The sequence below is a fragment of the Aspergillus vadensis genome (assembly GCF_003184925.1).
Source record: "Aspergillus vadensis CBS 113365 unplaced genomic scaffold BO88scaffold_9, whole genome shotgun sequence".
In the NCBI taxonomy this organism is placed as follows: domain Eukaryota; kingdom Fungi; phylum Ascomycota; class Eurotiomycetes; order Eurotiales; family Aspergillaceae; genus Aspergillus; species Aspergillus vadensis.
Genome location: NW_020292047.1, coordinates 563,837 through 590,617, shown reverse-complemented (window position 1 = coordinate 590,617; position 26,781 = coordinate 563,837). Strand labels below are relative to the sequence as shown.

At 49.5% G+C, this 26,781-nt stretch overlaps 7 protein-coding genes across 7 annotated transcripts; 2 read left to right on the top strand and 5 right to left on the bottom strand.

Moving 5' to 3' along the window:
• Positions 1–80: 80 nt before the first annotated feature.
• Positions 81–1,313, top strand: BO88DRAFT_443318 (alpha/beta fold hydrolase; the record flags this gene model as incomplete). Its single annotated transcript, XM_025710008.1, has 1 exon — positions 81–1,313. One exon carries the CDS (start codon positions 81–83, stop codon positions 1,311–1,313), a length of 1,233 nt encoding a protein of 410 aa, XP_025563756.1.
• A 290-nt stretch (positions 1,314–1,603) lies between these two features.
• Positions 1,604–2,460, bottom strand: BO88DRAFT_424913 (copper acquisition factor BIM1-like domain-containing protein; the record flags this gene model as incomplete). The annotated part of the gene is made up of 3 exons (XM_025708782.1): positions 1,604–1,810; positions 1,872–2,185; positions 2,247–2,460. The coding sequence occupies 3 exons, from the start codon at positions 2,458–2,460 to the stop codon at positions 1,604–1,606; spliced, it is 735 nt and encodes a 244-aa protein (XP_025563755.1).
• Positions 2,461–2,898: 438 nt separating this feature from the next.
• BO88DRAFT_338640 (aminoglycoside phosphotransferase family protein) lies at positions 2,899–4,885 on the bottom strand (the record flags this gene model as incomplete). Its single annotated transcript, XM_025702988.1, has 3 exons — positions 2,899–3,195; positions 4,048–4,298; positions 4,345–4,885. The coding sequence occupies 3 exons, from the start codon at positions 4,883–4,885 to the stop codon at positions 2,899–2,901; spliced, it is 1,089 nt and encodes a 362-aa protein (XP_025563754.1).
• A 193-nt stretch (positions 4,886–5,078) lies between these two features.
• On the top strand, positions 5,079–6,372 carry BO88DRAFT_271612 (SRR1 family protein). Its single transcript, XM_025702358.1, has 3 exons — positions 5,079–5,753; positions 5,818–6,076; positions 6,165–6,372. Exons 1-3 carry the CDS (start codon positions 5,186–5,188, stop codon positions 6,208–6,210), a joined length of 873 nt encoding a protein of 290 aa, XP_025563753.1. The 5' UTR covers positions 5,079–5,185; the 3' UTR covers positions 6,211–6,372.
• A 228-nt stretch (positions 6,373–6,600) lies between these two features.
• On the bottom strand, positions 6,601–8,696 carry bgt3 (putative cell wall glucanase; the record flags this gene model as incomplete). The annotated part of the gene is made up of 2 exons (XM_025703006.1): positions 6,601–6,745; positions 6,796–8,696. 2 exons carry the CDS (start codon positions 8,694–8,696, stop codon positions 6,601–6,603), a joined length of 2,046 nt encoding a protein of 681 aa, XP_025563752.1.
• Positions 8,697–10,197: 1,501 nt separating this feature from the next.
• On the bottom strand, positions 10,198–14,130 carry BO88DRAFT_424909 (uncharacterized protein; the record flags this gene model as incomplete). Its single annotated transcript, XM_025708781.1, has 5 exons — positions 10,198–10,400; positions 10,515–11,246; positions 11,608–12,659; positions 12,791–13,047; positions 14,056–14,130. The coding sequence occupies 5 exons, from the start codon at positions 14,128–14,130 to the stop codon at positions 10,198–10,200; spliced, it is 2,319 nt and encodes a 772-aa protein (XP_025563751.1).
• Positions 14,131–21,947: 7,817 nt separating this feature from the next.
• Positions 21,948–22,477, bottom strand: BO88DRAFT_271168 (uncharacterized protein). Its single transcript, XM_025702357.1, has one exon. The coding sequence runs from the start codon at positions 22,403–22,405 to the stop codon at positions 22,076–22,078; it is 330 nt and encodes a 109-aa protein (XP_025563750.1). The 5' UTR covers positions 22,406–22,477; the 3' UTR covers positions 21,948–22,075.
• Between the last annotated feature and the right edge of the window lie 4,304 nt (positions 22,478–26,781).

Here is a 26,781-nt window from a genome sequence, read left to right as displayed (position 1 = left end):
TATATTACACATCAATCTAATAACATCACCACCATAACCATAATCATCATCATCACCATAATCACCACCAAAATACCACAATGTCCTCCTCATCACTACCATCATTATCCCCCCTCCCCCTCCCCCCCTCAATAACCTCCCGCCTCATCCCAACCACTCCCACCCTAACCACCCACATCCTCGAATCCAACTCCCCCACAACAACAACAACAACAACCACTCCACGCCCCCGCAAACTCATCCTCCTCCTCCACGGCTTCCCCGAACTCGCCTACTCCTGGCGCCACATCCTCCCCCAACTCTCCATCCAAGCCGGTCCGGACTACCACATCGTGGCCCCAGACGGACGCGGCTTCGGGCGCACCACCGGCTGGGAAAAAGACGCCCCCAACTACCCGGACTCGAACCTCACCACCTTCACAGGCCTATCCTTAGTCCGGGACGTGGTGAGTCTAGTCCACGCACTGGGCTACACCACCGTGGAATGCGTAGTAGGTCATGACGCAGGCGCCGTGACAGCAGCGTTTTGCGCTGTCGCCAGACCCGATATGTTTCGGAGTGTCGTGCTGCTAAGTCATCCGTTTCCGGGGGTTCCGGCTGCTATTCCCCAGGAGAAGAATGAGAGTAAGGGGGAAAACGAAGGAGGAGGAGAAGGAGATATACAAACCGAGCTAAGCAACCTCGGTCTAAAACACTATAAATGGTACTACTCGACCGAAAACGCCGGCCGCGAGATGGAGAACCCTGCGCAAGGTCTTCACGATTTCCTACGGGGGTATTTTCATCTGAAGAGTGGATGTTGGGAGGGGAATGACCCTTCAAGCATGGGACCTATTTCCTCGTGGACGGGGGAACAGTTAGCCAGAATGCCGGGGTATTATATCATGCCGGTGGGGTTGAGTATGCCCGAGACGGTGGAGGATATGATGCGGCAGGCGGGTGTGGAGGGTGTATCCCGGAGTAAGGAATGGATGAGTGATGAGGAGTTGTCGGTGTATGTGGGGGAATATGCGCGTACGGGGTTCCAGGGCGCGTTGAATTGGTATCGGGTGCGGACGACGCCAGGGAGGAAATATACTTGGGATTGGGAGGTGTTTGCGGGGAGGAGGATTGGGATTCCGTGTGCGTTTGCCTCCGGGGAGAGTGATTGGGGGGTGTATCAGGAGCCGGGGGCGCTGGAGAATATGCGGAATGGGACGAGTTGTGGGGATTTGAGGGAGGTGAGGTTGATTCCTGGGGTGGGGCATTGGGCACCGCAGGAGGCGCCGGGGGAGGTGGTGGAGGTTATTTTGGGGGTGGTGAGGGGGTTGTAATTATATAGCAGGGTTTAGGTAGTAGGTAGAAGTGAGGAGTAGTGAGATAGTTGTCGTAGATGTTAGGGTTTTAGGTATATGAGATTGATTCGATATATAAGTAGTATGTAATGAGTACCATATTACCACAACACCATGATGGAACATTAAACATGCAGCTTCATTGCAAAACAAGTCATCGTCGGCTCACAGCCAAACGGGGTATGGGTATAAGGAGAGTATAAGGGTATGTCTGGTAGGTATGTGCCAAGTAACCGGGGAGCAAAACGACTTCAGAATACATCATCACATCACATCATGAACAGTCCAAACAACACCATCACCAGCACCGGTACCACGGCGTTCAACCCGGGACTACTCAGCTGCGCCAGTGCACCAGAAGTCGTCAGGGACTTCGAGGCAAAGACATACTTGAAGGCAATATCGGTTGAGTTGAAGCAGTTGTCTTTCGTCACTTCTTCAACATCCTCAGGTTCAGCGAAGGTGATGTCCACACACTATATAGTCAGTCAGTATCAATCCCGATGTAAATGGATACATAGAGGGGCTGCTGCATACATCATAAAGAGCAGCACCGTGCTTCGCCGCCAACACCACCTGAATTGTCGCATTATCACCCGGGCTCACACTCATATTGGCCGGCAGCGGCACTTGCGGCATACAGATGGTGCCGGGGTAAGGGTTGTTGGTGGGACCTTCGATTTCAAAGACCGAGAGCATGGGGTTACTCATGTTGGGAGGAATGGTACCCCAGCCGATGTTGATGTAGACGAAGGCCGTCTCATGGCCGCGGAACCAGGCAGGTTGAAGGGCGACAGCACCGCCGGTGACGGGCCATTTGGTGCGATTGCGGGAGGTGGCCATACCGCCACCTAAAACAGTCAGCTGATTACCCTCTTTGAGAACATGGACAAGGCATGATAGGATACATACAAGGATAGATCCATTGCATTCCATAGGGATAGACGTAGGAGCCGTTCTTCCATGCGACACCCAGACCGTTGGTCTCTTCGACCGTACCGTTGGTGTGCAGGTTGTTACCTCGATATCCGGGGTAAGTGATGACGGTGTGAGCATTGACCAGGCCCAGCCAGAGGAGAGTGAGGGCCGCTGTCCAGCGGGATATCGAGTCGCTGAAGGATCTCATTCTGAGGGCACCAGTGGGTAGAACAATAGCGGAAGGAGATATAGGAAAGAGGAGATATACAGAGTGCGCCAGAGGAGCTCAGATGGAACAGAAATAACCTTTAGCAACCTCGACTCATCAAGAGGCACACGAAAACAGTCACGGCAAGCGATCCAGCACTGCAGGAAGAAGAATGATCATCATGAAATCAAGCCTTCCAGCAGCTGGGCGGGAGGGAGGGTTGCCATGACTTTTTGAGTCGAGACGAAGAGGCCATGGCCGGTTCCTGCAATGGCGCTCACGGCCACCGGCATAGCGGGGAAGGCAAGCGATATGGACGAGTCACAGCGCAATGTGCGATGTGACAACTCCCGCAGGGGACAGCGGCGATTGGGGATGGGATGGGATGAGTGACGGTTCCAACGGCAGAAGTTTAGCTGATAGCAGGACTGGATCAGACTAGACTACAACTGGGGAGCGCGCGAAGGATTGCAAGAAGCAGATTGGCTGGGTGGATAGACCAGGGAGGCGGGCTGCAAGAGACATCACAGCGACAGGGTGCAGTTCTGGACTGTCATTCGCGGAGAGGAAGCTGCTGGTAGCGCCGAGCAAGGGTTGAGAGAGGGCACGAGAGGGCACAGGAGGAAGCAGAAGAGGGGGAGCGACGGGCGCTATCCGGGCAGGGCGCTTAGAGATCGACTCAGAGGGGCCGATGGGGAGGTGATCGCAGTGTGACGGGACGATCGCATGCAGCTTCTGTCCATTAGTCTCGTTGCAGTCTTTCAGGTAACTATCTCCTTCTGTTAGTATAGCCCCGTCTCAGCGCTACTACGGAACTTTCTAATGGTTGGCAACCTTCACGCTGATTCGCATTATCACCCCGATTCTGAATGTGTTGGGGCACGATTTTGCTATAGCTAATCACATGAGAGGAACACCAAAACCAACCGAGTACTTTGCATTCATTGTTTTGTATGATAATCACTTCTTCCATCTCCAACGGATATACCATGCAATTTGCGTTGTGAGTTGGACGAAAGCTGATACTGTTGGTGTTCAGCCCGCTCATATGTTTATGTGTAGCTAAGCGCCCAACCCCGCCATAGTATAGGCTACGCATCTCAGTCCGACTTGAAGCGCCGTGATCAAGCTTGCATGACAAGGATAATTGTAGGTAATGTCTTTATCCGCTGGTTATTCTCATAGCTGGTTTTTGGCTGCATATCCTTAGCTTGATCATGATCTAGGCTCAGGAAGACATCACCTACCATAACACCACGTGATCTCGATATCTAAAAGCTATGCGGATAGGCACAATAAGAGAGATTATGGCTCACTACTATCTCTTCAGATTGTTCAAGGCTCTTACGACGTTGTCTTTCATACTTCTATCAGCTGCAGTTTCATTGTCTTCCGACCTTGCAGGCACCAGGTCTACCGGGACTAATCCAATATCTACTGATTTCGTTCCAAGTAGTCTTACAAACCCAACCACAATTATTACATCCAGAGAACTTCATGAAAGAACAAAAACACCGCATACTCAGTATAATACGGTTGGAGAATCTGTGCCAGATATTTTGTCCAGTCATTCTGCCATCGCCATACCACGAGAGCTTTGACAAACTCCCAGTGCTCAGGATACCATCCACTAAACTCCCAGTCTACAATTCCAGTGACGTTCCCATCATTAACCATGATATTGGGATGACGAAAATCTCCATGGGTAAACACGATATTACGTCCTTTCTGAGACGACAACATACCAACCAGGACATTCTTGACATGACGTTTTGGTGTCGTGTCTTGATACGCATTGATTATTGCGTTGTTAAAATCATCTTCCGAATCAAAGGGTCCTTAGTAGCATCAGTATCAATTACAGGCACCGGTGACACTACTCACCCTTGTACTCAAGGTCTCCTAGAATTGAATCACGAAGAGGCCCACGATCAACAGAGCCTATGTAATTCCTGTGCTCAACCTGGCGAAGCTCATCGAGATACCCTTTCAAGTGGCCGGCAATTCGACTTTTTGTCACACTATCATAAGTGTCCCAGACCTTATCCAGCCGTTGACCCTCCACAAAACTCATGAATATATAATTATCATAAAGACTCCCACAGTCATCAACATCTCGATCTATTGGGCCGTAAGAGTAATAGGCCAAAATCTTGGGCACTGGTACAGTTTCTGTATTCTGATCAACAAATACCATGCTTTTAGCCTCGTGTAGTGTGACATGAGAGCCATATTTGACCACAACTTCAGGAGATATCCTCACTATCTGTACGCCGCCCCAGCCAAAAATGGTATTGCTGGGGTTCGCCATAGTCTTGATAGTGTCTGGATCGAGTACTGCGAAACCAGGGGCTGAGTAGAGGATATTGACTTGGGGGCCGGAACCAACAGACTGGACGTTGTGCTTTTCTTCTGCAGTAGACATGGTGAAGGGGAAAAGAGATGCGATTAGCCCTCAATGATACTGTATACTGGTGGAAATAGATGGTGGGGAGCAGTATGCCGCCTTATAAGCGTGTCTACAACTTAGTATCCTCCGACCAATCAAACCCACTCACTTACCGCCCGCCGGCCTCCCCTCCGTCGCATTCAATTCTCTCTGCCATTCATTCATGCATCCTCCTCCCACCAACAAGCACAACGCCCACAACACTCTATATTAGCACCAATTCTTCCTCCTCCCCCCCCCAATCACACAGCGAAAGAAGCAAAGGAAACCAGCAAAATGCCCCACACCTCGCGCAAAAAACACCCTCACCCCAACAACACCCTACAAGCGCAAAAACGATTCCAAATCACCGACGCCACTACCGGCTGGACGCATGTCACCACGAGCGGCAAAGCGCGCCGCTGTGCGCGCACCACCAAAGACCAACAATCCCAATCCCAATCCCAATCGCCAACAAAAGAAGAAGAAGAATCATTATTCCACCCCGCCGAAGCCCCACCCACCACGACCCTCGACACCCTCAAAACGCAATTCACCCAGATCATCCAACGCACATGGAAAGATTCGTCGACTTGCGATGTGGTGGGGAGGACGCTTCACAATATCCTCCTTCAATCAAAACCCCAAGAGTCAAATACGGATAATATACAACAATCGCATACTACAGCAGAGAATAAGCATAATGGAACAGGATTAGGGATTGATTCCATCATCTGCATCGGTCTCGGCAGTCCGAGCGGATTCCTTCGTGGAGGGTGGGTCGATCGGCGATTAGTTTCGCTGTATCAGTTGGCTGCGTTGGTGGATGTCATGGCTTCTATCTCCTCTTCTTCTTCTTCTGCTGGTGAGTTATATCCATATAATATCTATCTCGTTTACACAACTAATCATTCCACTTCAAATAACAGATCCAACAATAAAAACCTACGCCCAAGACCCCGTCTTTAATACCCTCGATAAATCCCTCCTTTCCTCCCTCGACATCACCGTTCTCGAGTCCCCCCTCGCATTCGAGAAAGTAACTCCCCGTACATTCCTTTTCTGTCCTGGCGCGGAGCGCACACATCTCGAGCAGTTATTGGCGCTGGATCCGGCATTTGTGTTTGGGGGACCGTTGGAGGATGTCGAGTCAGAGGTGGTGAGTGCGTTTGTGAAGAGGAGGAGGAGGTCCGTCAGGTTGCCGCTGTTTGAAGCGCAGGAACATGCGTTTTGGAACATGCGGGTTTATTATCCGTTGGAGAAGGAGGGGGAGGAGTAGTAGGGAGTATCATCTAGATGGGAATGGTTGCCTCTCACCATGAAATTGTGGTGAATGGCTGGTATGGTGACAACCATCTACTGGCTACACGCCTACGCTATGCGCACCGAATACCGAATCGGCATGCATGCAACAAGGGTCGTATTGTCAGCCCTATGTGGATCACACGCTCACGCTATATACAAACACGCCAAAGAGCACTTCGCGTAGAATGGCGTCGTGACACTCGTCGGGATGCCGCGCAAATGAACGACGGCAGCCGACCCATGCATCAGCTCAATAGAATACAGTCCCAGGACAAAGCTCTAACACCGCAAGGAAGCACAGCAGAAATCGATCAGTCGTAATGCATCATAACACATGATGTATGTCGGATATGTTGTGTACATTTCATCCATCATCACTTTCATCAGGTCTAGAGACGTATCGGCGTTCACGTAATTGTCTTGCCGCCACAATCAGGGATCTTGACGCCCGGCTTCAGATTGCGAGCCGAGTCCATCAGCCCCCATTTGTCTTCCCATTCCTGACCGGGCGTGTTGTACTGGACCTTCCACGGCTCATCGAAGGCCTCGAACCTGCATGTGTCTTAGCAGCGTCCTGATTATTGTAGCAGTCTGCAACTTACCAGAAATACTCTGTACCATTGTCCAACGCCTGACAAACCCATTCCGACAGGAACTGGTTCAGCTCATCGATGCCCGCCACAGCGCCCTGCTTGTCATTCTGACACTTGTTGTCGGATCCACAGTCATTCCCTCCACCCGTCGGCCATCCGACCTCTGATATGATCTGCTGTTTGTTCGTTCCGGCTGTGAGTGGGGTGTCGTGTGTCTGCCAGAATGTCCATGTCCAGCTGGCGGCGTCATCGATCTCGACTCCTCCGAAGAACGGATGAATATTTGACATGACAAAGTCGGCTGCGCTGACGAGTTGTGCATTCCAATTGTCGCCCAAGTCCGAGGTGCCCACCGGGAGGTCAATGTTCTTCTCTTTGAAGTGGTCTTTGACATCGTTAATGTAGCCGATTAGATTCGTTTCCGCACTCGCCACGTCCGAGCCTGCTCGATAGAGAGCTTCATTACCCACAATAGCTCCTTTGAATATCGAGGTGTCGTTTGCACTTTCCACAATCTTATACAATTGGCTAATCTGGCGATCCGTAGTCGTTGTATTGGTATCGATCCACACGCCCAGCCAGAGCTTCATGTTAGTCAACTGCAAGCGGTCAATGGCCTCGAGGACCATCTCAGTCTGATTGCAGTCCGTGCCGTAAAGTCGGATAGTATTAGTCAACTGCGTGAGCACCGCCAGGTCGCGCGTAACGTTGTTCTGCGACGGAGGATATTGGAGACACAGCGGATACTGCACTCCCCACGGGGTATAGTCAACACCGGGAAACACTTTGTGGAGGTTCTTGTTGTTCATAAGCGCCTTGATCTCGTCGGAATCCTTGTCGAGCAGCCCATCTCCTTTGTCTGAACCCCCAGACCCTGTGCCCGATGATGATGACGACGAAGATGTATCGCCGTCATGCTCCTGATGGCCCAGAATACCACCGACAGCGCCCCCAACAATAGCTGCCACGATCACTGCCGCCAATACGAGCCCAACGATCCACCCACGTTTGCGACTCCCGCCTCCAATAATGTGCCTACCTCCTTGTGCCTTTTCAGCTCCTCCCAACCCACCTCCAATATCAGAATCATAATACGGACTTGGTTGCTCTTTCTTGAAAAGCGCCCGAAACTTCCCTAAAAGCCCCCCGGCAGCCGCTGCACCAGCGACACCCGCAGCAGGCACGTTCCCATTTGATCTGTAGTCCGCCACTCCCTTGGGGTGGACAGGGAACCCATCATCGCCATCGTCAGCAATATCATCCGGATTGATGACAAGCGGGTAGTCGTGAGAACTATAAGCCGAATGCCGTTGATACGGTCCAGCATCCACACCTTGGTACGGACTATCGAAGAAGCTACGTTGGGATGGCGTGGTTCCCGGCGTGCTATGTTCTGCAAAGGGCGCGCCAGCACCAAGCCCGGTATGCGAGCTGTAAGAGTCGCGATATCTCATCGTCTCCGAATTTGGATAGACGTCTCCTTCGGGCGGAGCAGGAATATAAGGATTATCGGAGCCGGTGGTGTTGAAATCCCGTTCAGCAGGGAGATTGCGTACTGGAAGATCTGTTTCCCTAAAAGCGTCAACTCCACTCTGGCGATTATTAGAATTGGCTACGCCAAGAGCGATACCACTGATTCCGCCACCCACAGAGGCCGGCCCTAGATTATCCATCCCCGGCGTCGAGGTCATGTGGCGCTCCAGACTCTGACCTTCCGGGACTGACACCAGACCTCGGTCGAGTGGCCTAGTCTGTGCTTGAAAACCAGCAGATAGCGGGGAGATGTCGCCATATGATGTACTGTAGAGACCGTCTTCTGCAGATCGGAGGGGTGAAATTTCTCGCTCATCATCTCTCAACAACGCATCGTCGCCGCGACTGTAACTAAAGGACCGGTTCACGCCGGCCATGCTGGGACATGTGACAAGGAATTCTTTGTGAATGAATGTTAGGAAATATCGCAATAGCAGACGAAATAGGTATAATAATAGGGTACTGAGCTAACTGGCGACGAAGGAAGAGAGGGCGATAGATGAGGAAGAGTTACTAGTAGGAGCAGTGAACGGAAGGAAGAGAGCACCAAGCAAGACCCCAAGTAAGACAGCCAGACGAACGAGGCAAGGGCAGAAAAAGCGGTCTCCCGGTAGGCAGGCAGGTGGTAGTAGTAGTAGTAGCAGTATGGTACCCCAACCGTCGCAGGGTGTTGCTTCTAAATCAAGAACAAGTCTGACAGCCCGACGGAACCACGGTTCGTTCGTTTACAGACGATCCCGTGAAAGTCACCCAAGGATGGGCGGAGTATCGTGGACCAGTGAACTGCGACGGGCTATTTTCTTCGACGCAATTGTCAGCATACCGCCAAAATAGAAAAAGGAACGCAGCCACGAACTCAATCAGATTTGAAATGCAAACCCGGATCTTAGACTAAGTTTCGGGGTGTCTTGGATTCGGGACGTGAGGGGGTGGAAGGATGGATGGAGAAGGCGGATATGAAAGACAAACAACCACCCCCGAAAGGAAAAGGTGAATGAATAGTAGTCGTTACTAGGGTGGGTGGTAGTAGATGGATGGAAGTCGGGAAGACTGGTAGTAGATAAAGTGACTGCATGCGGCACAGAAGCAGTGGAGAAAAGAACCCCAGCTTCCATGGCGACGAGCAAAAAGGTTAATGGATGAAGTTACTTTTGTGGTGGAGGGGGTGGGAGAGAGAGAGCGGCGGTGACCCCGACAACCACTAGACTTGTACTGTATACTGTATGGCTGTATGGAGCGGGTGTATGTAACTGTGCCCTGAATTGGAAGCCAAACGTCGTACTAAACGCCAGGGTCCAGCAGCCACTAAGCCGCATCGGGTCAGGGTCTTTCCCCGGTTGGTCCACTGCCGCTTCGACCTAATCGGAATCGGGGTTGCACGTGCCCGCCCAGATGCACTGAATGCGGCAGGCAGCAACCAAGTAACCTTCTTCTGTCCCGTATTCTTTGGGGTTTCATTGACACGGCACCAAAGGAAGGAAAAAAAGAACAAAGCCACAATACCATCATTCACATTCATAGCTTTATCATCAGTCATTCATCATATTGTTTTCGTAGTAAGGGCAGCCGTCAAATCATCATAATCATGTCAAGAACAAAAATCATCGTCAAAATTCCAACGCCCGATCCATCAGACCGCCATATCCCCTTCCCCCCTCTTGGACTCCCTCCCAATATCTATTACTTTACATAGCGGCCCATGATCGCTGTCGGCCCCGTCAGCATAATTCTGAGGGACAACCCGGCAGAAGGATCAGGCGAACTGGGACAAAAACGAGTGACACGGTCAAAGTAAACATCTCCCTGACACAACCTTCAGGGATACGGTAGCACTGAATATAAATAGAAGGAGATGGTGTGTTCCCTAAGATGCATGGGTCAAGCCTCGACCTCTTCAGCACTGCGCTGCGAGGCAGACACCCCATGGGCACCGGCACCCCGAGTCGGGCCCCCCGCCGCCCGTCGCTTACGCTCGAGGAATCGTCGTTTGCCCGCCCGCGTCTCGAAATGCCGGGGAATGGTTGTCGGGTCCTGGCCGGCCGCCAGCATCGTGCTGCGCATCTTATTTCGGTACGCGTCAACTACATTCCCGACACGGGCCAAAGATTAGTGACATTCACGGTATTCCGGGGTGGGGACTGCATGGCCAATATGCAGGCGACGCAAGGGATGTAAGGGAAGGGAAGATCACGCACGAGATCGCTGCAGGAACAGCATTCGCCCCGCAAACACTCGACTTTGGCTCCAACTCATTCGGTAGCCCAAGTCATTCAAGAGTACCTCTCTTCTCCGTCGTCCTCGGGACAGCCGGGGGACCGCGATCTCTCCCTCACCATCAATTTGTGGTGCAGGAACCATGATCCTTCCAACGGTCGGGCTGTCATCATCATCGGCATCGTCACCCTCATCCACCCCAACGTGGTCCTTAATATATCGATTCCCAGGCACGACTCGACCCGGGTCCCTCATCTGAACAGGAAAGTATGTCCGGGGGTATACCGCATTAGACATCCTATAGGAGTCCGGAAGCTCGTCCATATCAACCTGGTCCAGCATGACCTTGACTCGCACGCGACAACCCCGCTGGTTGTCGTCCACCAGGATGAACTTGCGGCGTTTGCCCTCGGGCAGTGTGCCGAAGAGCGCATCGCTGCTTGGATTGCGCTCGTCATCGTCATCGTCCACTTCTTCGATCCGGTTCGAGGATGTCGCAATGGTCGGATGGCGCCCGAGAGACCCGATGCCACTATCTCGGAGTAGTGGCGGTATTGAGGGACCCCTTGGTCCCCCTGAGGCCGTCGCGGGGGTCGGATAGGAAGGATAGCCATGGAACACCTGCGCCGTGCGGATGTCCGTTGGCGATGGCCCGGGTTGCAGACCATCCGAGACAGGTGGACGACTGGTACCGTTCGTATAGTCAGTGGTACCTATTATGTATGATAGGACAATATATAAATTAGCCTACGCAAAACTGCAGGTGGCACGTCATGTTTGAAAGCACAGCGGGGTACAGCGTCAACGTAGCATAACAGGCGAAACATGAACCGGGTATGGGCAAAACAACAAGCAGCAAAACGACAAGAGCCTCTCCAGACCAAATAGAAATACATGGGGTACGGTATCCATATCTCTTGGAAGAAAGCACACCAAATTCACGTCCGTTCGGTGGCGATCTGCCTACTTAGAGATGGCAAAAAACATCGAACAATACAAGACAAACCGACAAGAGCACCGTCGATTCATTCAAACAGTGTCAGGGACAAGCACATCATGTGTGGTGGAACATACCGCTAGCTTCTTCGTGGCCTGCACTTCCATCTGGCTGGGCATGGTGGTGATGTAGCTGAGGGGGGCCCATAGGCAATGGCCCCAGGCTGGGACGAGGACCGGGGGCGGGCATACTAGCACTTGGCACCCCAGGGCCGACAGGGGTGGAAGGCGCCATGTGAGGCGGAGGCACAGGCATCCCCTGCCGCTTGTTAATCTTGGCCATTCTCCTCACACGCCGGCTTCGAAGTCGAGGGTCCTGGTTGCTATTCCTCCAGCTATCCACTGCCCGCTGAATCAGCCCACGCTTGCCTCTCAGTGCCGGGTTCAGCTCCGCCAAGGCCCATCCAACAGCATTACATTCAGTTTCGTAGACCAGCCGATTGCCTCTGTACTGGTCCTTGCTGCAGCAGGCTCGAGGGTAAACGCAGTTCTCAGTCTTGAACTCCTGGCTTAAATTATCCACATTAACCGACTCAACATCGCAGCGGATTGTATACTCCATCTTTACACGATCCCGAGAGTACTCAAACGCGATCCACTGGACACCATTGCTATCTTGTCGGACAACCAGGGGGGTTGTGGCAGGGATTGGTCCTGGTGCCGCACTAGAGCTGGCCCCGACATTAGAGTTTTGATGGTGAACAGCACTGGCTGACAAAGGTGCACCACTAGCTGCTGAGTGAGGGGGGTTTAGCATCGTTCTCTGAGGGGGCGTTGGCTGTTGTGCCGCAGCTGAATTTGTACTACTTGACAAGTTCCCTGCTGGAGCCTGAGCCGGATGATGCGGTAACTGCGCAGTGCTTGTCGGATGGGGCACCATCAGTGGCTGTGTCGTAAGAGGGTGCTGTTGGGGGGATGTATTCGGTCCATAGGGTGGAGGCTGCACTGGATTCATGGGTGAGTATGGCGGATAGCCATACATTTGCGAGGTCATTTGGGGCGACTGTGTGTATATGCCGCGATTATGCTGTTCGTGTGTTTGGGAAGCTACTGAAGCAGGCGAGCTGGATTGGGGCGTATGATAAATTGGAGGATACGGCCGCTGCATTTGCGTGGCTGTAGCCATCATTCTGGCGGTCCTGAACATGAATCAGCCTCTGTGGCTTGAATTAACCGGAGCAATCTTTAGAGCATATTGTTGTCACTGCTGCTGCGAATACCATTATACCAAAAGACACCAAAGAAACTTCTTACACCGCACTTACCACTTGATGAGTACTGACTGGGTGCGCTTGCTGTACTATAAGAGGAATGAGATGAATAGTACGAATGCTCTGATGGCGGGCCGTAGGAGTGCTGATGATGTATAACTCCGTTGCCTAAGGCGTGAGGTGCGTATGAACCAGAAGGTAGGGTAGCTGAAGTCTGATGTGGTGATTCTGGTTGTTTCTGTGGCTGGACCAGAAGAGTTGGTCGAGGATGCTGAAGATGAGGCGGTTGCGGGCCGGGATGGCGATGCTGGGTCAAATGACAGTTAGCGCTGGAACCTGAATTATTCTCGAAGAAAGTTTCAGAACCCAAGTGTTCGATATGTTGCAGCTTGCGATCTGCTCAAAAAAACGCTTAAAAAAAGAATTTGCAAGACAAAAAAACAATGTAGGTGAATCAGAAACTGCACATGGGAACACCAATCAGAGTTTTCCGTATTCTATAAGAAACCCAGACACACATGTGGTTGAGCATCTGTAGGAGGCAGCCCAATGCGTATATGGCGGCATACAGGCAATCAGGAAGCACTTGCCACAGGCAAGCATCGTTGGTAAAAGGTTGGCAACTCTGGACCTATTCGCACCTCCGAAAACCTCGGTGGGTATGAAGTCCATCCTGCTGGTAGGTCGTGTCATTCAGGCAACAAGAATGACCTTCCTTTATCGCCTCCAGGGGAACGTGGCAGAGACACGTGGGGTCCGAATCAGATTCATAGTTTGGTCGAACAGTCAAAGCCGAGTCAGCGATGACTTTCTGCAAGCGCGGCTAGAGAGCATGACAGATGTGGGCATGACCCGTGCTGAAGAAACTTTCCAGCCCCATTGGCGGCTCTAGTGTCGCAGGACGTTGAAGAATATTCCGAATGTCGAGGGTGAGACCACAGGGTGTTCGACGTACGTCGGAAGACAAGGCGTCCGTGCATTGATTATTGGCGCATTGCGGGAGACGTCATCGCAGTGGAAACAGGCGACACGGTCAGGTTATCGTATACGGTCTCAACAAGCAGGGAGGCCTGCTCTACTGAGGACCAAATGCCCACATACTCCCGGGTTCTCCCCAGTAGCACTCATGCGCAGTAGGCCAGGTTGACCTTGGATGAAGGCAAAGGCATGGATTGATGCAGGCATGAGAGGCAAAAGACCAAGATAGAAAGGTCGGAGAAGGGAAAAAGAAAAAAAACTGGAAAAGAAAAGAACAACATAACAGGCAAAAAAGCACGGGTTTCTAGCACTCAAGAAGTGACGAGAATACACTCACAGGATCTTCCACTGGCTCGTCCTTGTACTTTGGTGCAGGTGGATGAGCTAGGTCAGTCTGAACCATGCCGGTCATGACTGACCTCAAATGGTCCGGGATGATATTCCTTTTTGATTTTTTTCTGGACTTCCTTTGCTTTCGTCCTTCAATGGCTTCAGCTCATATAATAAGGGGAGGGAAGTCTAGAGGAGAGACATAAAACAAAGTTCAGCTTGGGTGCGGGAGAGAAGAAAGGATGCGCGTAAGAAGATAGTCCGGAGGGAGGGGCCCAGAAACGGGGGTGGAAAGGATATCTAGACTAGACTAGAGGAGAGCTTATGAAAAGGAAAGCTAATGAGAGGCTGAAGGGTAACGGTGGTGGCTCGTTGGTCCGTGTGGTTCTGACCTGGGGGAGGGGAGGGGGGTGAGGGTGGGAAAGGAAGGGGGCCTGGCGATGATGGGCCTGGATAAACGGTGCAATGCGAGTGTGCAAGTGTAATTGTGGAGGGTCCAGGGTCGTTATTTAGCTGCGCTGGAGACCCATCCTTCAGTCAGAGGAGTTGTTCACCAGCTAGCTATTCCGGAACAGGTATGGGGGGAGATGAAGAAGTCTGGGAGAAAAAACCAAGCAGGGAGAAGGGGGGCGGAAAGAATGAAATAAAAAAATAAAAAAAATAGAAAACGGATTTGAATAAAAAGAGGGTTAAGGGTAAAAATGAATAAATAAAAAAAAATAGGGACAGAAAACAGACAAGTGACGGAGGGCAGGACAGCGTCAGAGGGATGCACTGACTAGTGGGGATATCAGGATGAGCTTGTAACTAGCGGGAAGGTGGTGTAATATTGACCAGGATGGATGCAGGACGCAGGAGCAAAAACGCGAATGCGACACTTTGAGGGTCTCTGAAGAGGATTGACTCGAACAAAGTGACTCCTGACGACAGACAGGCGCAATTGAAAAGGAAAGAGATGGCTGACTCGATGAACTGTCTTTTGGGGGGATGATTTGCAGCATGCAGTGGCAGAGTCAAATCCAAGAATAAAATGGTGGGAAAAGTAAAATCATAAAAGTCAACGGGGCAAAAAAAGTGAGAATTCTGGGGAAGAAAGAGAGAGAGAGTAAGAGAGGGAAAGAGAGCCAGTAGACGCCGAGCACGGCATACAGTAGGGGACTTTTCTTTGCAAAAAAGAAATATTAGATGCAGCGGATGACGGTTTACCTGTAGGCCACCACTGACATGGCTGCGACCCCGGGACTTGTTTGACGATAAGAACCGTGGGTAGTAGGGATAATTGGCAAGGAAATAGAACGTACCTTTGGCCCGTCGAGGTTCAACCTAGGAAAAACTGTCCAGCAAAACTGGCAACTGGACCAGAGTAGCAGCAGTATGAGGGATGATGGGCAAAGCTTAAAGAGCAGGAAAAAAGAAAGGTAGAACAAAGACTGTAGACAAAGAATCGGAAACAGCCGCCAAGCGTCGAGATCTCAAAACTTTGAGGAGGTCAAGCAGATGGGGTTCCGTTGTTTCGCTTGCGTTTTTGTACTTGAGATTGTGACGAGCAAGGAATGGATCGGAGACAAATGCGCCAGTGAGAAAGGTGATCCAAAAAGAGAGCAGTTGGTGGTTCTGGAGAAGTATCTACTGATCAACCGAGTGTCGAACGGTGTATGTACAGAGAGTAAGTGGTATATGGTCAGTGGTAATCCGCATGGCTTCTCTCGCCTATCATGCTGCAGACGACTAATTATAACAGGCCGGGAAATAATCTCATGAAATTACTGTGACAATCAGGATGGCTTGCGAGCTGCCACTTAGGAGGCATGAGTAGTGGAGGGAGAACATGCAGCTACTTTTACCTACTTGGTAGTAGGTAAGTAGCAAGCACCTGCCACCCACACCACCCTAAGACCAGAGTGGGTGTGCGGGTGTGTGTGCATCCGGCCGGGTGAGTGTCAATATGGCCGTGACAGATCGTGTTGGCCGGGATTATTAATCAGCTGTCATTTTCTTTTTATTTCTTCGTTGGCATTTTCCTTTTTCTTCTTTGCATTAACTTCGCCCAGTCAACGCTATCTCGAGTCATTTGGCCAGTCATCTTGGAGCTGCTGTCTCTGCAAATACACTAGCAAAAAAGATTACAAGCCCCAAACCTCTCTCAAAGTAAAAGCGTGAAGGGAAAAAAGGGCATTCACATTGTCGAGGATAATGATTAGTGTTGGACGAAAAGAGACAATGGGATAAAAAAAAAAGAGGGCAAGAAAAGAATTTGGGAAAAAAAGGAAACAGATAGAAAAAGAAAATTTCCCATTGGCATGTTGGGCTCCAATACCCACACAGGTCTTTTTAGGTTTGGAAGGAAAGGGCAGAAAATGGATGGTCTGGATTAATGAAGATTGGCGCCGGGAGGATTAGGCACAGTACAGTAGCCGTTTTTAGTTTGATGGGTAGGTAGTCGGATTGAACGGCACCGTCCAAACATCTTGTTATAGATGCGAAGTATAATCCTCGTCTTCGGGAAATAACTGGATATCATGGGTTTGGGAGAACCACTTGGTCGAGTCCACCATCGGAGTGGGATCTCTCAGAGATTCAATCCAGGTACCACCGGGTAAGAGCTTGATTCCCACCCACACGAGTCGCTGCCTAGGATATGGCTGACCACCCCCTGGTCATGCTTAAAGGGTCATAGTTTAGAGCTCACAATGGTGATCGTTATTGATAATGAGCTGCTGAAATGGCACCCTGGATTGACAAACCATGCCCTGAACAGCCCAGCCCAAACTCCACCTAGTAGACATGGCCTGTGACGCTGGCTCGGTGGATCGGCCCAGTCACCACAGCTCTAGCCATCTATTGATCCCGCGATAGTGCTGATGATCGTGTCATGGAGGACGTTATTTTCGTCGCTACCGTTGTCTGCGTTTGCTGATATGGGTTAAATTGTTCCAGACTGTTTGTTTGATATTCCTTCTTATTGAATAATTCCGATTCAGTCAACATCGCGGCCTATTTTTTGTTTTGATTTCCCTTTTTCCTTTTTCTCAATCCCAATTGTCAATTCATTCGCCATTTGTTTCCTCTCCGAGGATTTAGCCCCATCTGTCTGCCTGTTTTTCTTCGTTCGCGGGATATCCAGTCAATAATACGGAATACGCGACTCGATCTGGTTACACTCCGGTATGGGAACGACCGATCTGACTTGCTGCTGTCAGCCTTGTTCCCACATCTCAGAGGCGCCACTCAACGAATGGCACCCCTCCCGAGCCCCCCATCAATCAAGATCAACTACTACTAGTACACCTACCACCACACATACACACAAAGACCAGTGGCATTTGAGGTATTCCGTACGCCCCATCAGATCCAAGTTTGCTTCATTTCTTTTTTCTCTTTCATTTCTTTTTCACACATTTTCGTTTTTCCTCTTTTGATTTTTTTCCCTTTCTCTCTTCGGGATGACGAAAGTCTGGCAGTTTGCGAATTGATGCTGTCATTAACCGTCCAATCCTATCGATCCCTCCTCGGCCCGGTTCAAATAAACTTGAGACAGCCTAACGGTGACCGGTCGAATAATCCATCTATTACTCACCCTCCCCATGCGGATGATGATGATTATGATGATTCTGCTGCTGCTGATGATGCTCCTGAAAGGAGAGTAATGACGGTGTAACCCCAGCTCTTGGGCTGGAAAGCGGCCGATCAATCATCATTGGCACTTTGGTGGGCTCCTGATCCTGCCGCTTCCCGGCGACTAGCTTCCTGCATCATGCTTCCCAAGACACCTTCATACGTTGAGAGGTGATGAACCTACTCTTACCCTTGGGCGATCGAAAGCATCCTTGAAGCCAAGTGCAGTGTCCATGGCCAGGAGGAGCCGGTACGCCCCGGATGGGCCGAAGGGGCCATGGCCACAACACCACTTTTTTTATCGTAAGGAAGGGTCATGATTTGATTCTCGTTAACGAGGCGCGGCCCAAATCTTCTTTCTCTCTTCCTCTCCATTCTCAGCCGGGACGCTCATTCAGTCAGCCTGCCAGAATTCACGGGACAGCTCCACTGAGGCTTCCGTGCAATCAGACGGCAGCTCCACCGTTAGTGGGACTTGGCGATTGGGTGGTATGGGAGATGAAATCAAAGAAAGTGGTGCTTCGACGATTCTAGCCTCCCGGAGAGCAACTAAAGCAAAATGGCCAGATAAGTCAAGTTACTTTCTTTTCCCAGCCACACTGTTACAGCGCGATTCTTCTGGCCCATGTCCGCCAGAAAATGGGGTTTCCGCTGTTCTTTTCCTGTTCGAGAAAAGCATAAGAATGTCCTCGTGCACCCACTCCCATGTGAAGTTTGAATCGGACGGCACAGAAGGGCCTCCCGTTATGGTTGTCTCGGATGATATGTTTGAAAGGGGGACCGGCCGATGCTGTGTCCGCAGCACCACCACCACCAGCACCAACAATGGGAAGGTTTACCACTTGCTCGACGTGCAGGAGCTAAAGTAAGCATGCCGTGTACTTTGCTGCAGCCAGACTGCAACTGTTGGAACGCCTTTTGTCCGATGGCTACAGTGGTGAACTACCACCTCTGTGCGGCGTAGTAGATGAAGGGGACTAGCTAGCTGTCGAGCACGGAGTACGTGGAGAACCAACAAAGGAGGGGTCGGATCCGGACCTGGTGTAGCTTGTGGGGAGCTCCAGACTCAGCTTTGGTCTCCAACATGCTGCTGCTGTTGTTGCTCCGTCTTCTCCTCATCCTCCATCCACTCAATCCACCGTTAGCCCGTCGGTTCGGGCCATAACATATCATTGACGCCATCGCCGGAGTACTAAGATTACTGAGTGGGTAGCTGGTATCGTCTTCTCCCTCAGAGAACCGAAAAGGGACACAGGAGACTTACCAGACGGGGGTTAGTGGAAGAGGTCGTCGTAATCCAAGCTCTCCCTCTTTCGGACAAGTTCGCAAACGCTGAGTTGCTGCGCCGCCCAGTCGCAAATCTCACCCTCCAGAAGGCCATGTGTGTGGCATGCTCACCACCTTAGCTGCCTTTAGCGTCGGGTTGGTGGAGTCCTTGGGCTGAACGCAAGCAACGGTGTCAGACCTCCTCCTTCCCTGTCATTGGCATTGCTCGTTGTGATCGATGCAGGGTGCTAAAGTCCGCGTTCGCACTATGTGGTAGTTCCGTGACCCCCCGGTCGCTGTCCTGGTCTCCGCCTTCTCGCTCTTCATTTCGTGCTTCTTTCCTGTCTCACTTTACTACTACTACTTCGATTTGCCTTTCCTAATTCTAGCCTTCATTTCAGATCATATCCCCTCTTTTTGTTACTCTCCTGATGACAGGAGTTGTTTCTTCTGATTGGTCTCTTTCCTCAGTCCCCGAGAAATACTACTATACCTCGCTAAGTAATCGCTCTTGAAAGGACAGTTCCAGAACTACCACGAGTAGGTGAGTAGTACGGATAGTGCCACCCTAAACCCATCTGAACGACCATTGTCGAGACTCGAGACTTTGGACCAAGTAAGTAGCACCGAGCTTGCGATGGAACCTAAGCAGGTACAGAAGAGGGGAAAGAGCGGAGCGAAGCTTTGGCGAACGATTGGGGCCCGGAGCCGGGCGATGTGACGACCGGAGGGTTACGAATCCAATCCAGCATTGGCGGGTGATGGTGCTCCGCGTACCTGATGCTGAACTAGAATGGGTACGTTGGATGGCGATGAGTGAGACTCGCTCTTTGTAGGACTTTACTCATCGCGTCTCAGCCATTGCCTGATCTACAAATGGTGGTAGGCTCTGCAGTCACCAGACCTCGCGACCGCCACAATCATCGCCTACTACCGTCACCGAATGGTCCAACAAGCGGCTTCCCTGAATGGGTCCTATCGGGAGGCCGTGCTCGGGAGAATTCAGGCGTGTCGATTAGAGGGTGGGAACTCTGAATAGATTAGGTACGGTAGCCCCAGTGCGCGGGACTAACCGGATAGTAAGTAGTCGGAGGAAAGGCAGGTCCTCGAAGTTTGTTTGGTAGGTGTAGGTTAGATAAAGTGGGTATGGAGCCATCGATGCGAGATGGGTGTGAGTTTGAGTTCGAGCTGCGACACCTTCCGACAGGTCGAGATAACTACTCAGGACTCCATATTCACTACTAGTTGAAGGTTTACCTGTTCGAAGGACCGACGACTGGTTCGATCAGGGCGGTGAAACCTCGTATTTCTCCTCGGAAGAAGATCGAACGAACGAACCTAAGTACTTCCATGAAACCAGAATCTAGAATCAATGCCTCTCTCGGGAGCACGGCAACATCGGGGAACCCGTCGGGCCCAGTTGCTTCATGTCTTTCATCCACATACTTTGTCGTAGTCTACTCATAGTGCTGTGGACTAGCAGATGGAACAGAAGGTTTCCAGCTGAAACCGATAACGAACCAAGGCAAGGCAGGTTGGGTGCCAGGGAACAAAAGCGGAGCCACACTGAGATCGCAAAACAGGAACTAAAAAGGGAGCCCACTTTCAGCCCGAATCACGGGGGGCTCCGTTTCCGACTCCGACAGGGAATCAGAACCCCTGGGTGGATCATCCATTTTTTCCCTTTGATATCATCGGATCGACTGGGGGGAGTGAGGTGTTGATTATTATGGAACCAAGCAGCAAAAACCGACAGAGCAAGTTGTTTACACTTTACCGGTCTGGTTCTACGGAGTAAAGTCCGTACGCAGTAGTGGTTGGTACCCGTCGAGCTGAGCTCGCTTGAGACGGAGGTCAACTCCGGCGCTTGCGCTACCGCAAGTACTTACTGCCTGCCAATGGCAGTGGTTGTGGAAGGAACACGACACGACAGCCTACGAATTTCGTTTCCCCAGTATTAGGCAGGTTATGCGAAGGTTGTCTGGCTGTCTCTAACACTCTCCTTGCACTAGCATGTGTTTCTCGAACCTCCCATTCTGAAAAGTTAGCGCGCAATCACTGCGCCGCATTAATCTTCTCCATAACTCTCTCACCTTCAAAAAGCAAAAACAAAAAAAAAGACGCATCCAGCTGCGGTGGGACCCGTTCTGGCTCGTTTCCCTTCCCACTTAATCATCATCATGGCTAGCATGCTTCAGGTGGTGATCGGCAACTGGGGGCCGTATGCACATCAGGTTGGCCGCTGCTCTTAACGACCGTACTAAGGACAATCCTTGTCCGACAGATCAACTATCTACGGATAGTGAGCTTGTCAAAGTAGCCTTCTACAAGGATACCTGGATGGATCAGCTCCCTAGCATGCATAAGTGTCTGTGCCGTCAAGACACCCTCTCCGCCTTATGTACGGAGCACGGATGGAAAATCTCGAGTGCAGCAGTTGATGATGGATGTGCCTCTTTATTTCCAATGTGCGGGTTACAAGGTAGTATGCTTACCTTTTTTGCCTCTGATCTTGATCTTGTCTATTACATGAACCCTTATGTAATGGCGATGTCATGTCTCCATCATCCCCCGATGGCTAAAGTAATATCAGCCAAGATTATAGCCATCAAAATATCGCAACGGAGATCTTTGAACCGGTAAATAATAGCACGACGGGCCAGCAATCACCATGTTTGCCCCGCAGTCCGACTCCACCCGTTACAGCCTACCAGCTCTCTCCCACCCTCAATTTGTTGAAAGCCGAGTCGTCGAAAAGCAAAAAGGGAGAAAAAAGTAATTATAACATCATCCTGCAACGTCCAGAACAACGCTGGTCTAGCTTGATGCAGAATCCTTTTAGGCGAACGAACGAACTTACGATGGTCGAGTCGCCGTTGGGGGACTACCATTACTAACTCTGGCGTGTCGAGTAATTATAACATGTGTGAGTGGGTCTGCCGCTCTAATACGTAGGGCATCATTTCTTGTCTCTTTTATTATTTTCTTTTTCTTTTCTTTGGCACTAAACCTCCCTTGTATCTAGTCCGATAGTCCGTGAGGTATCTAGACTAGAAAGTGGATGAAGGTGTGTGGGATGTATCGATTCGAGCGACCTAGACTTTTTGATGGCCGTACCTGAGCAGTGAGCATGTCCATCCACTCCACTACCCATCACCAGCTCGTAGTTGATACACCACGACATGCATACACCATCTACCAACAGAGTATCTACTAAAATAGTAGTGCGAAACCTCCTCCCCCCATGTCAGGCAGTTACCCCATGGAGAGAGAAAAGAAAGGAAGAAAGAGAATGGATGGACAAAATGAATAATCCCGATCAACAACCGGCTGGACCCATCTTGGCAGGAGTCGCAAGGCAGCGCCAGCAAAAACAGAACAAAGAAAATCACCCAATACATTTCGCGCCCACGTATTTTCATTTTCTTCGCTCCATGGTTACCCTGATTTGAAATCAGATGGGAGTTATGAACCATGGTTCGATGTTTTGACCCCTTTCTTCATAGGTAGATAATACAGTAGTTGCATTTTCTTTTCTTTGATTTCGGGAAGCTTAAATGTCCGATATTCGACCGTGGACTTACATCCGATGTTATGTAGCTAGGTAAGTAACTGTATGTATGTATGCGTGCTGTCACTGACTATACTTACTGCACAGCGCTAGATTTAGTACCGAGTTATACACCCGTATGTACTGCATAGTTATTTATTCTCTGTATCTGGGGAAGATACTTCGGCCGGAGGACTGTCTCATTTGTTTCATCTTCCACACATATAGGTTCTCTTCATTAGATAGAAGATCACTTGGTCGGTCCAAATAATAAGACTATATCTACAAGTAGCTACCTCAAACAATACCCCCTAATTAATCAAACAATCCCATATCAAACACCCGATTCAAAAACCATCAAATATGACCATCGTAATGTAACACCAATACCCAAACCAACACATACATACATACAGTCATACATTCAATCAATCAAATCAAACAATCCCATCATCATTACTCCCACAAATGTCACCCTACATGCCGATCCCTACTCAAATCTGCCCTCCCACACCCCTTATGTAATTCCCTCCCTTTCCTCCAATCCAGACCCCCCGATAATATCAACCGTGTCCAACCACGCATGACAGGTTATTGAGATGACAGGAGGGGGTTATTTTCTCCGCACCAGCAAGCGGACGGATGGATGGATGGAATGACGGGCTCGGGTTTTAACGTCTATAGAGATGGGTAGTAGTTAGCAAGAGCCGCCCGTAGATTGCTTGCTTGCTTGCTTGTTTGGTTACGGAGGTGTAGCTTTTGTCTCTTTTCAGTATAAGTACATAGTAGGAATGCTTCTACAACTTGCTTATATCTGCACTACTGTTAGTAACTAACGTATGGAGTCTTATTTCCACTAGAGTTAGATAACTCCCATTGTTTCTGGATAGACGTTTGCTTCCTCCCATCGTCATACCAAACTGAAACCCAAACCAGAACAAAAATCTAGGCTTCCAGATTACTTCCACCCCCCCAATGGGTATGTCCCGTCGGGCGGATATTCAGCAAAGCAAGCTTTCAAGCAATTAACAATCTCCGCGTTAAATTGGACATACGTAAGTGGTTGATGGAGGATTCAGCCTATCTACGGAAAGTCACAGTGCTATTCACCATAACTTGTAGACAAGTCCTTCTTTGGATCTTAATTGGCATAGAGAGAAGGTCCTCTATCTTTTTGCCTATTTCGATCTAGTATAACTACTAACTCTCCCACACACTCTCTCTCCCTCCCATGGGGAATGGAAACAATGTAATGAACAAACATTACAATACCATACAGGAATACATACACAGTAGCTGTCAGATTTTAGTCCGGTAAAGTAAGTAAGTAAAGAACAGAAACAGAAACAAAAACAGAAACATGTGATCTGAGCCCTAAGGGCTGGCCAGTGGCCCAACGACTCATGCCCTCTTCCTCCGGACTAAACTATTAGTAGTAGTGGTGGTGGTTGTTGTTGTTGTTGTCTGGTGTTCCGGCCCCACCATCCGACGCCGCCGAAGATGGAGCAACATTGAACAATCCATGGGAAAGTGGGAGTCTGGATGTGTGTGTGTAGGGAACTAACTAATTAGTTTATTACTCGCTAAGTAGTTGGTACTATTCAGCTAGTAGATAGATGAGAGGGATATTTTTAGCTAATGACTAAGAAGGGAAAAATTAAAAAGAAATACGGAAGAGTAGTAACCATCATGATCACAAACAGAAGGATGTCACGCCGGGTCCAGACGGTACTACTAACTGTTGATCGGAGGGGGGAAGATGGAGATGGGGTTGGAGAGGGAGGGGGGAAATGAAATGAATGGGATTGATTCATCTCTCGAACTAACACTGACACTAACTAACTTATCCGTAAAGCTATCACACACACGCGCGCACACACACACACCTGCATTTTTTCCACACGCACACACACAATGAATACCACTCACTCAATCACTCAATCACTCACCCCTCCTCTCCAGCCTGACAGCCTGCATGACTAGGTACATAGGGCATGTAGGTCTTAATTAAATTGATGTGCTGTGATTCGTGGCCGTTGGTTAATTTTTCTTTTCCTTTTTTATTTTTTCTTCGTGCGCAACGATAGGTATGTAACCTAGACTTGCGTACTAAACTAAAGTGGACTTAAAACTATCTAGTAGTTAGTTAGTTTGGATAATCGGTGGTGAGTCTAGCTATGTACTAAGTTTGTAGGGAGGGGGTATGAAGTGTAAGCTTCTTTGTCCAGTTTCCCTCTCCTTCGCCCTTTCCTTTCCCTTTTTTTTATTTTTTCTCTCCCACGCACTGACGGCAGCTAGTAACGGGTGATTGTCGGCCATCCTGGTGATGTGGATTTTCCCGAGCCTTTTTTTTTTCTTACTTTGTTGTTTCATTGCTCATCATTATTATCATCCCGTAGGTAGTGGAAATTGCATTTTCGCTTATGGAAATTTGAGGCACGTACGTACATAGACGCCTGTCTAGATTGTCTATCTAAGATGAAATTATATTTATATATTACTTCCTATTTAGCGATGTAGCTAGCTGGATTAGTAGTCAGGGGATACTAAGGATTTCTATGAACCCATCTAGACCAGATACTATTTACTTTACCACAAAGTAGTTCGTAGTTATACTACTAACTGACCCTCAAGTAGTTCGTAAACCGAATACCTACTTCATACAGCAATGTGTATTCCGTACCTGACATAGCACACGGCATGGCATGGCATGGCATATCCGAGCACACGAAACAAAGCAAATCAACCTTTTTACCCATACTTTCCCTTATTCTTTTCTCAAAAACTCAATCTGGCGCAGCGGAAACTTTAACTCGGGTGACTCGGGACGACATGCGCTTTTTTTTTGTCGCTGCCAAATGAAACAATGATGCAGAAGCGTTGGGAACGGTTCTACTTGCTTGCTTGCTTGCTTACTTCTCCCGGTGCAGGACTGGGTTGTTACATCTGTAGGTATTGATCGTTACCAAGTTATATACTTTGGTGGTGAAATTAGTCCGGTGTATGTGAGCTATATGAAGTCCTCTAATTCGAGATACTAAGACTTGTCTTATTAGTTGTGGCAGAAGCAGCCCTACGTACCCCATTACACATCACATCTGAAAACCTAGATAGATTATGTATATGTGTGGTAGTATAGTATAGTATAGTAATCGTAATCGTAATAGTAGAACCATTCTATTATCCCACCCATGCATATAGGAGAGAGCCTTACGGTGGAGGTCACTAACTAAACCATTTAATCACCCCATTCCAATATAACCCATCAACCTATGAGATTATCCCTTTGACCAACATGTCTCTCCCTACTAGATTAGCCAAATCCAACGAGATACTTTGTTACTAACTACGCACTATAGAGTGAGGCATATTATCACTTCATTACTACCACCCATATACTACTCTACCCCCTCATCACCCCACAAGGCACACAGACAGAGAGCCCATTTACCTACCTTCCTATTTGTCTCTAGGGGATTAATTGCATCACACTGGCAGTGGCAGATACTCCTATCTTTCTACATATGCATACGCACTCACCTCTCCTCTTCTACCCACCCAAGCAAACAAACAAACCACCAAACCTTCCTCGTTTCATCCATCCATTCTTTCTCTTTCTCTCTCCCGCGCTTCCAAGCCGGCTGGAAAACACATAAACTCAATCATTCAAGCCCCGTTATTTGATTTCATTTACTTGCCGGAATTCCCCCTTCTCTGATCATGGGACATTACCTCCTGAGAAAGAAATAGAGCACAAAAACTTGTCTTGTCTGAAGTGGTTGAAACTGACAGGCTACTAAGCTGACCAGATCTGTTTGGCTTGGTGTGGTTGGGGAAGAGATTGAAGAGGTGAGGCGCCGCCCGCTTGCCTGCCTCTTTTCTTGCTTGCTTGGTTGATTGATCGTTTGCACGGTTGCCTTGGGAAGGCTTTGTTCGGCGAAAAGAAATCTGAGGACGCCACTGAGATCATATTATATGGTTAGTATTATCTATTATTGAGGTACGTATACACTTGCTTGCTCTACTTATCTTTGTTGGATGTTGAATGGTGGGAGTGACTTGGCTGATTGAATTTCTTCTGTCTGTCTGTCTGTCTGTCTGAGTTATGTATCTATCTATCCATCTGTGATGCGTAGATGGATGTGCATGCATCATTTTCATGAAGGGTGTATGTACATATGATAGATAGATAGATAGACAGGTACTTAGGAAGATGGTCACTATTGTTTCATCCCTCATTCGTCCTATTTTATCCGAGTCCTGCGATCCCTTCCCCAATTAACGATCAGGTGGCAATGATAT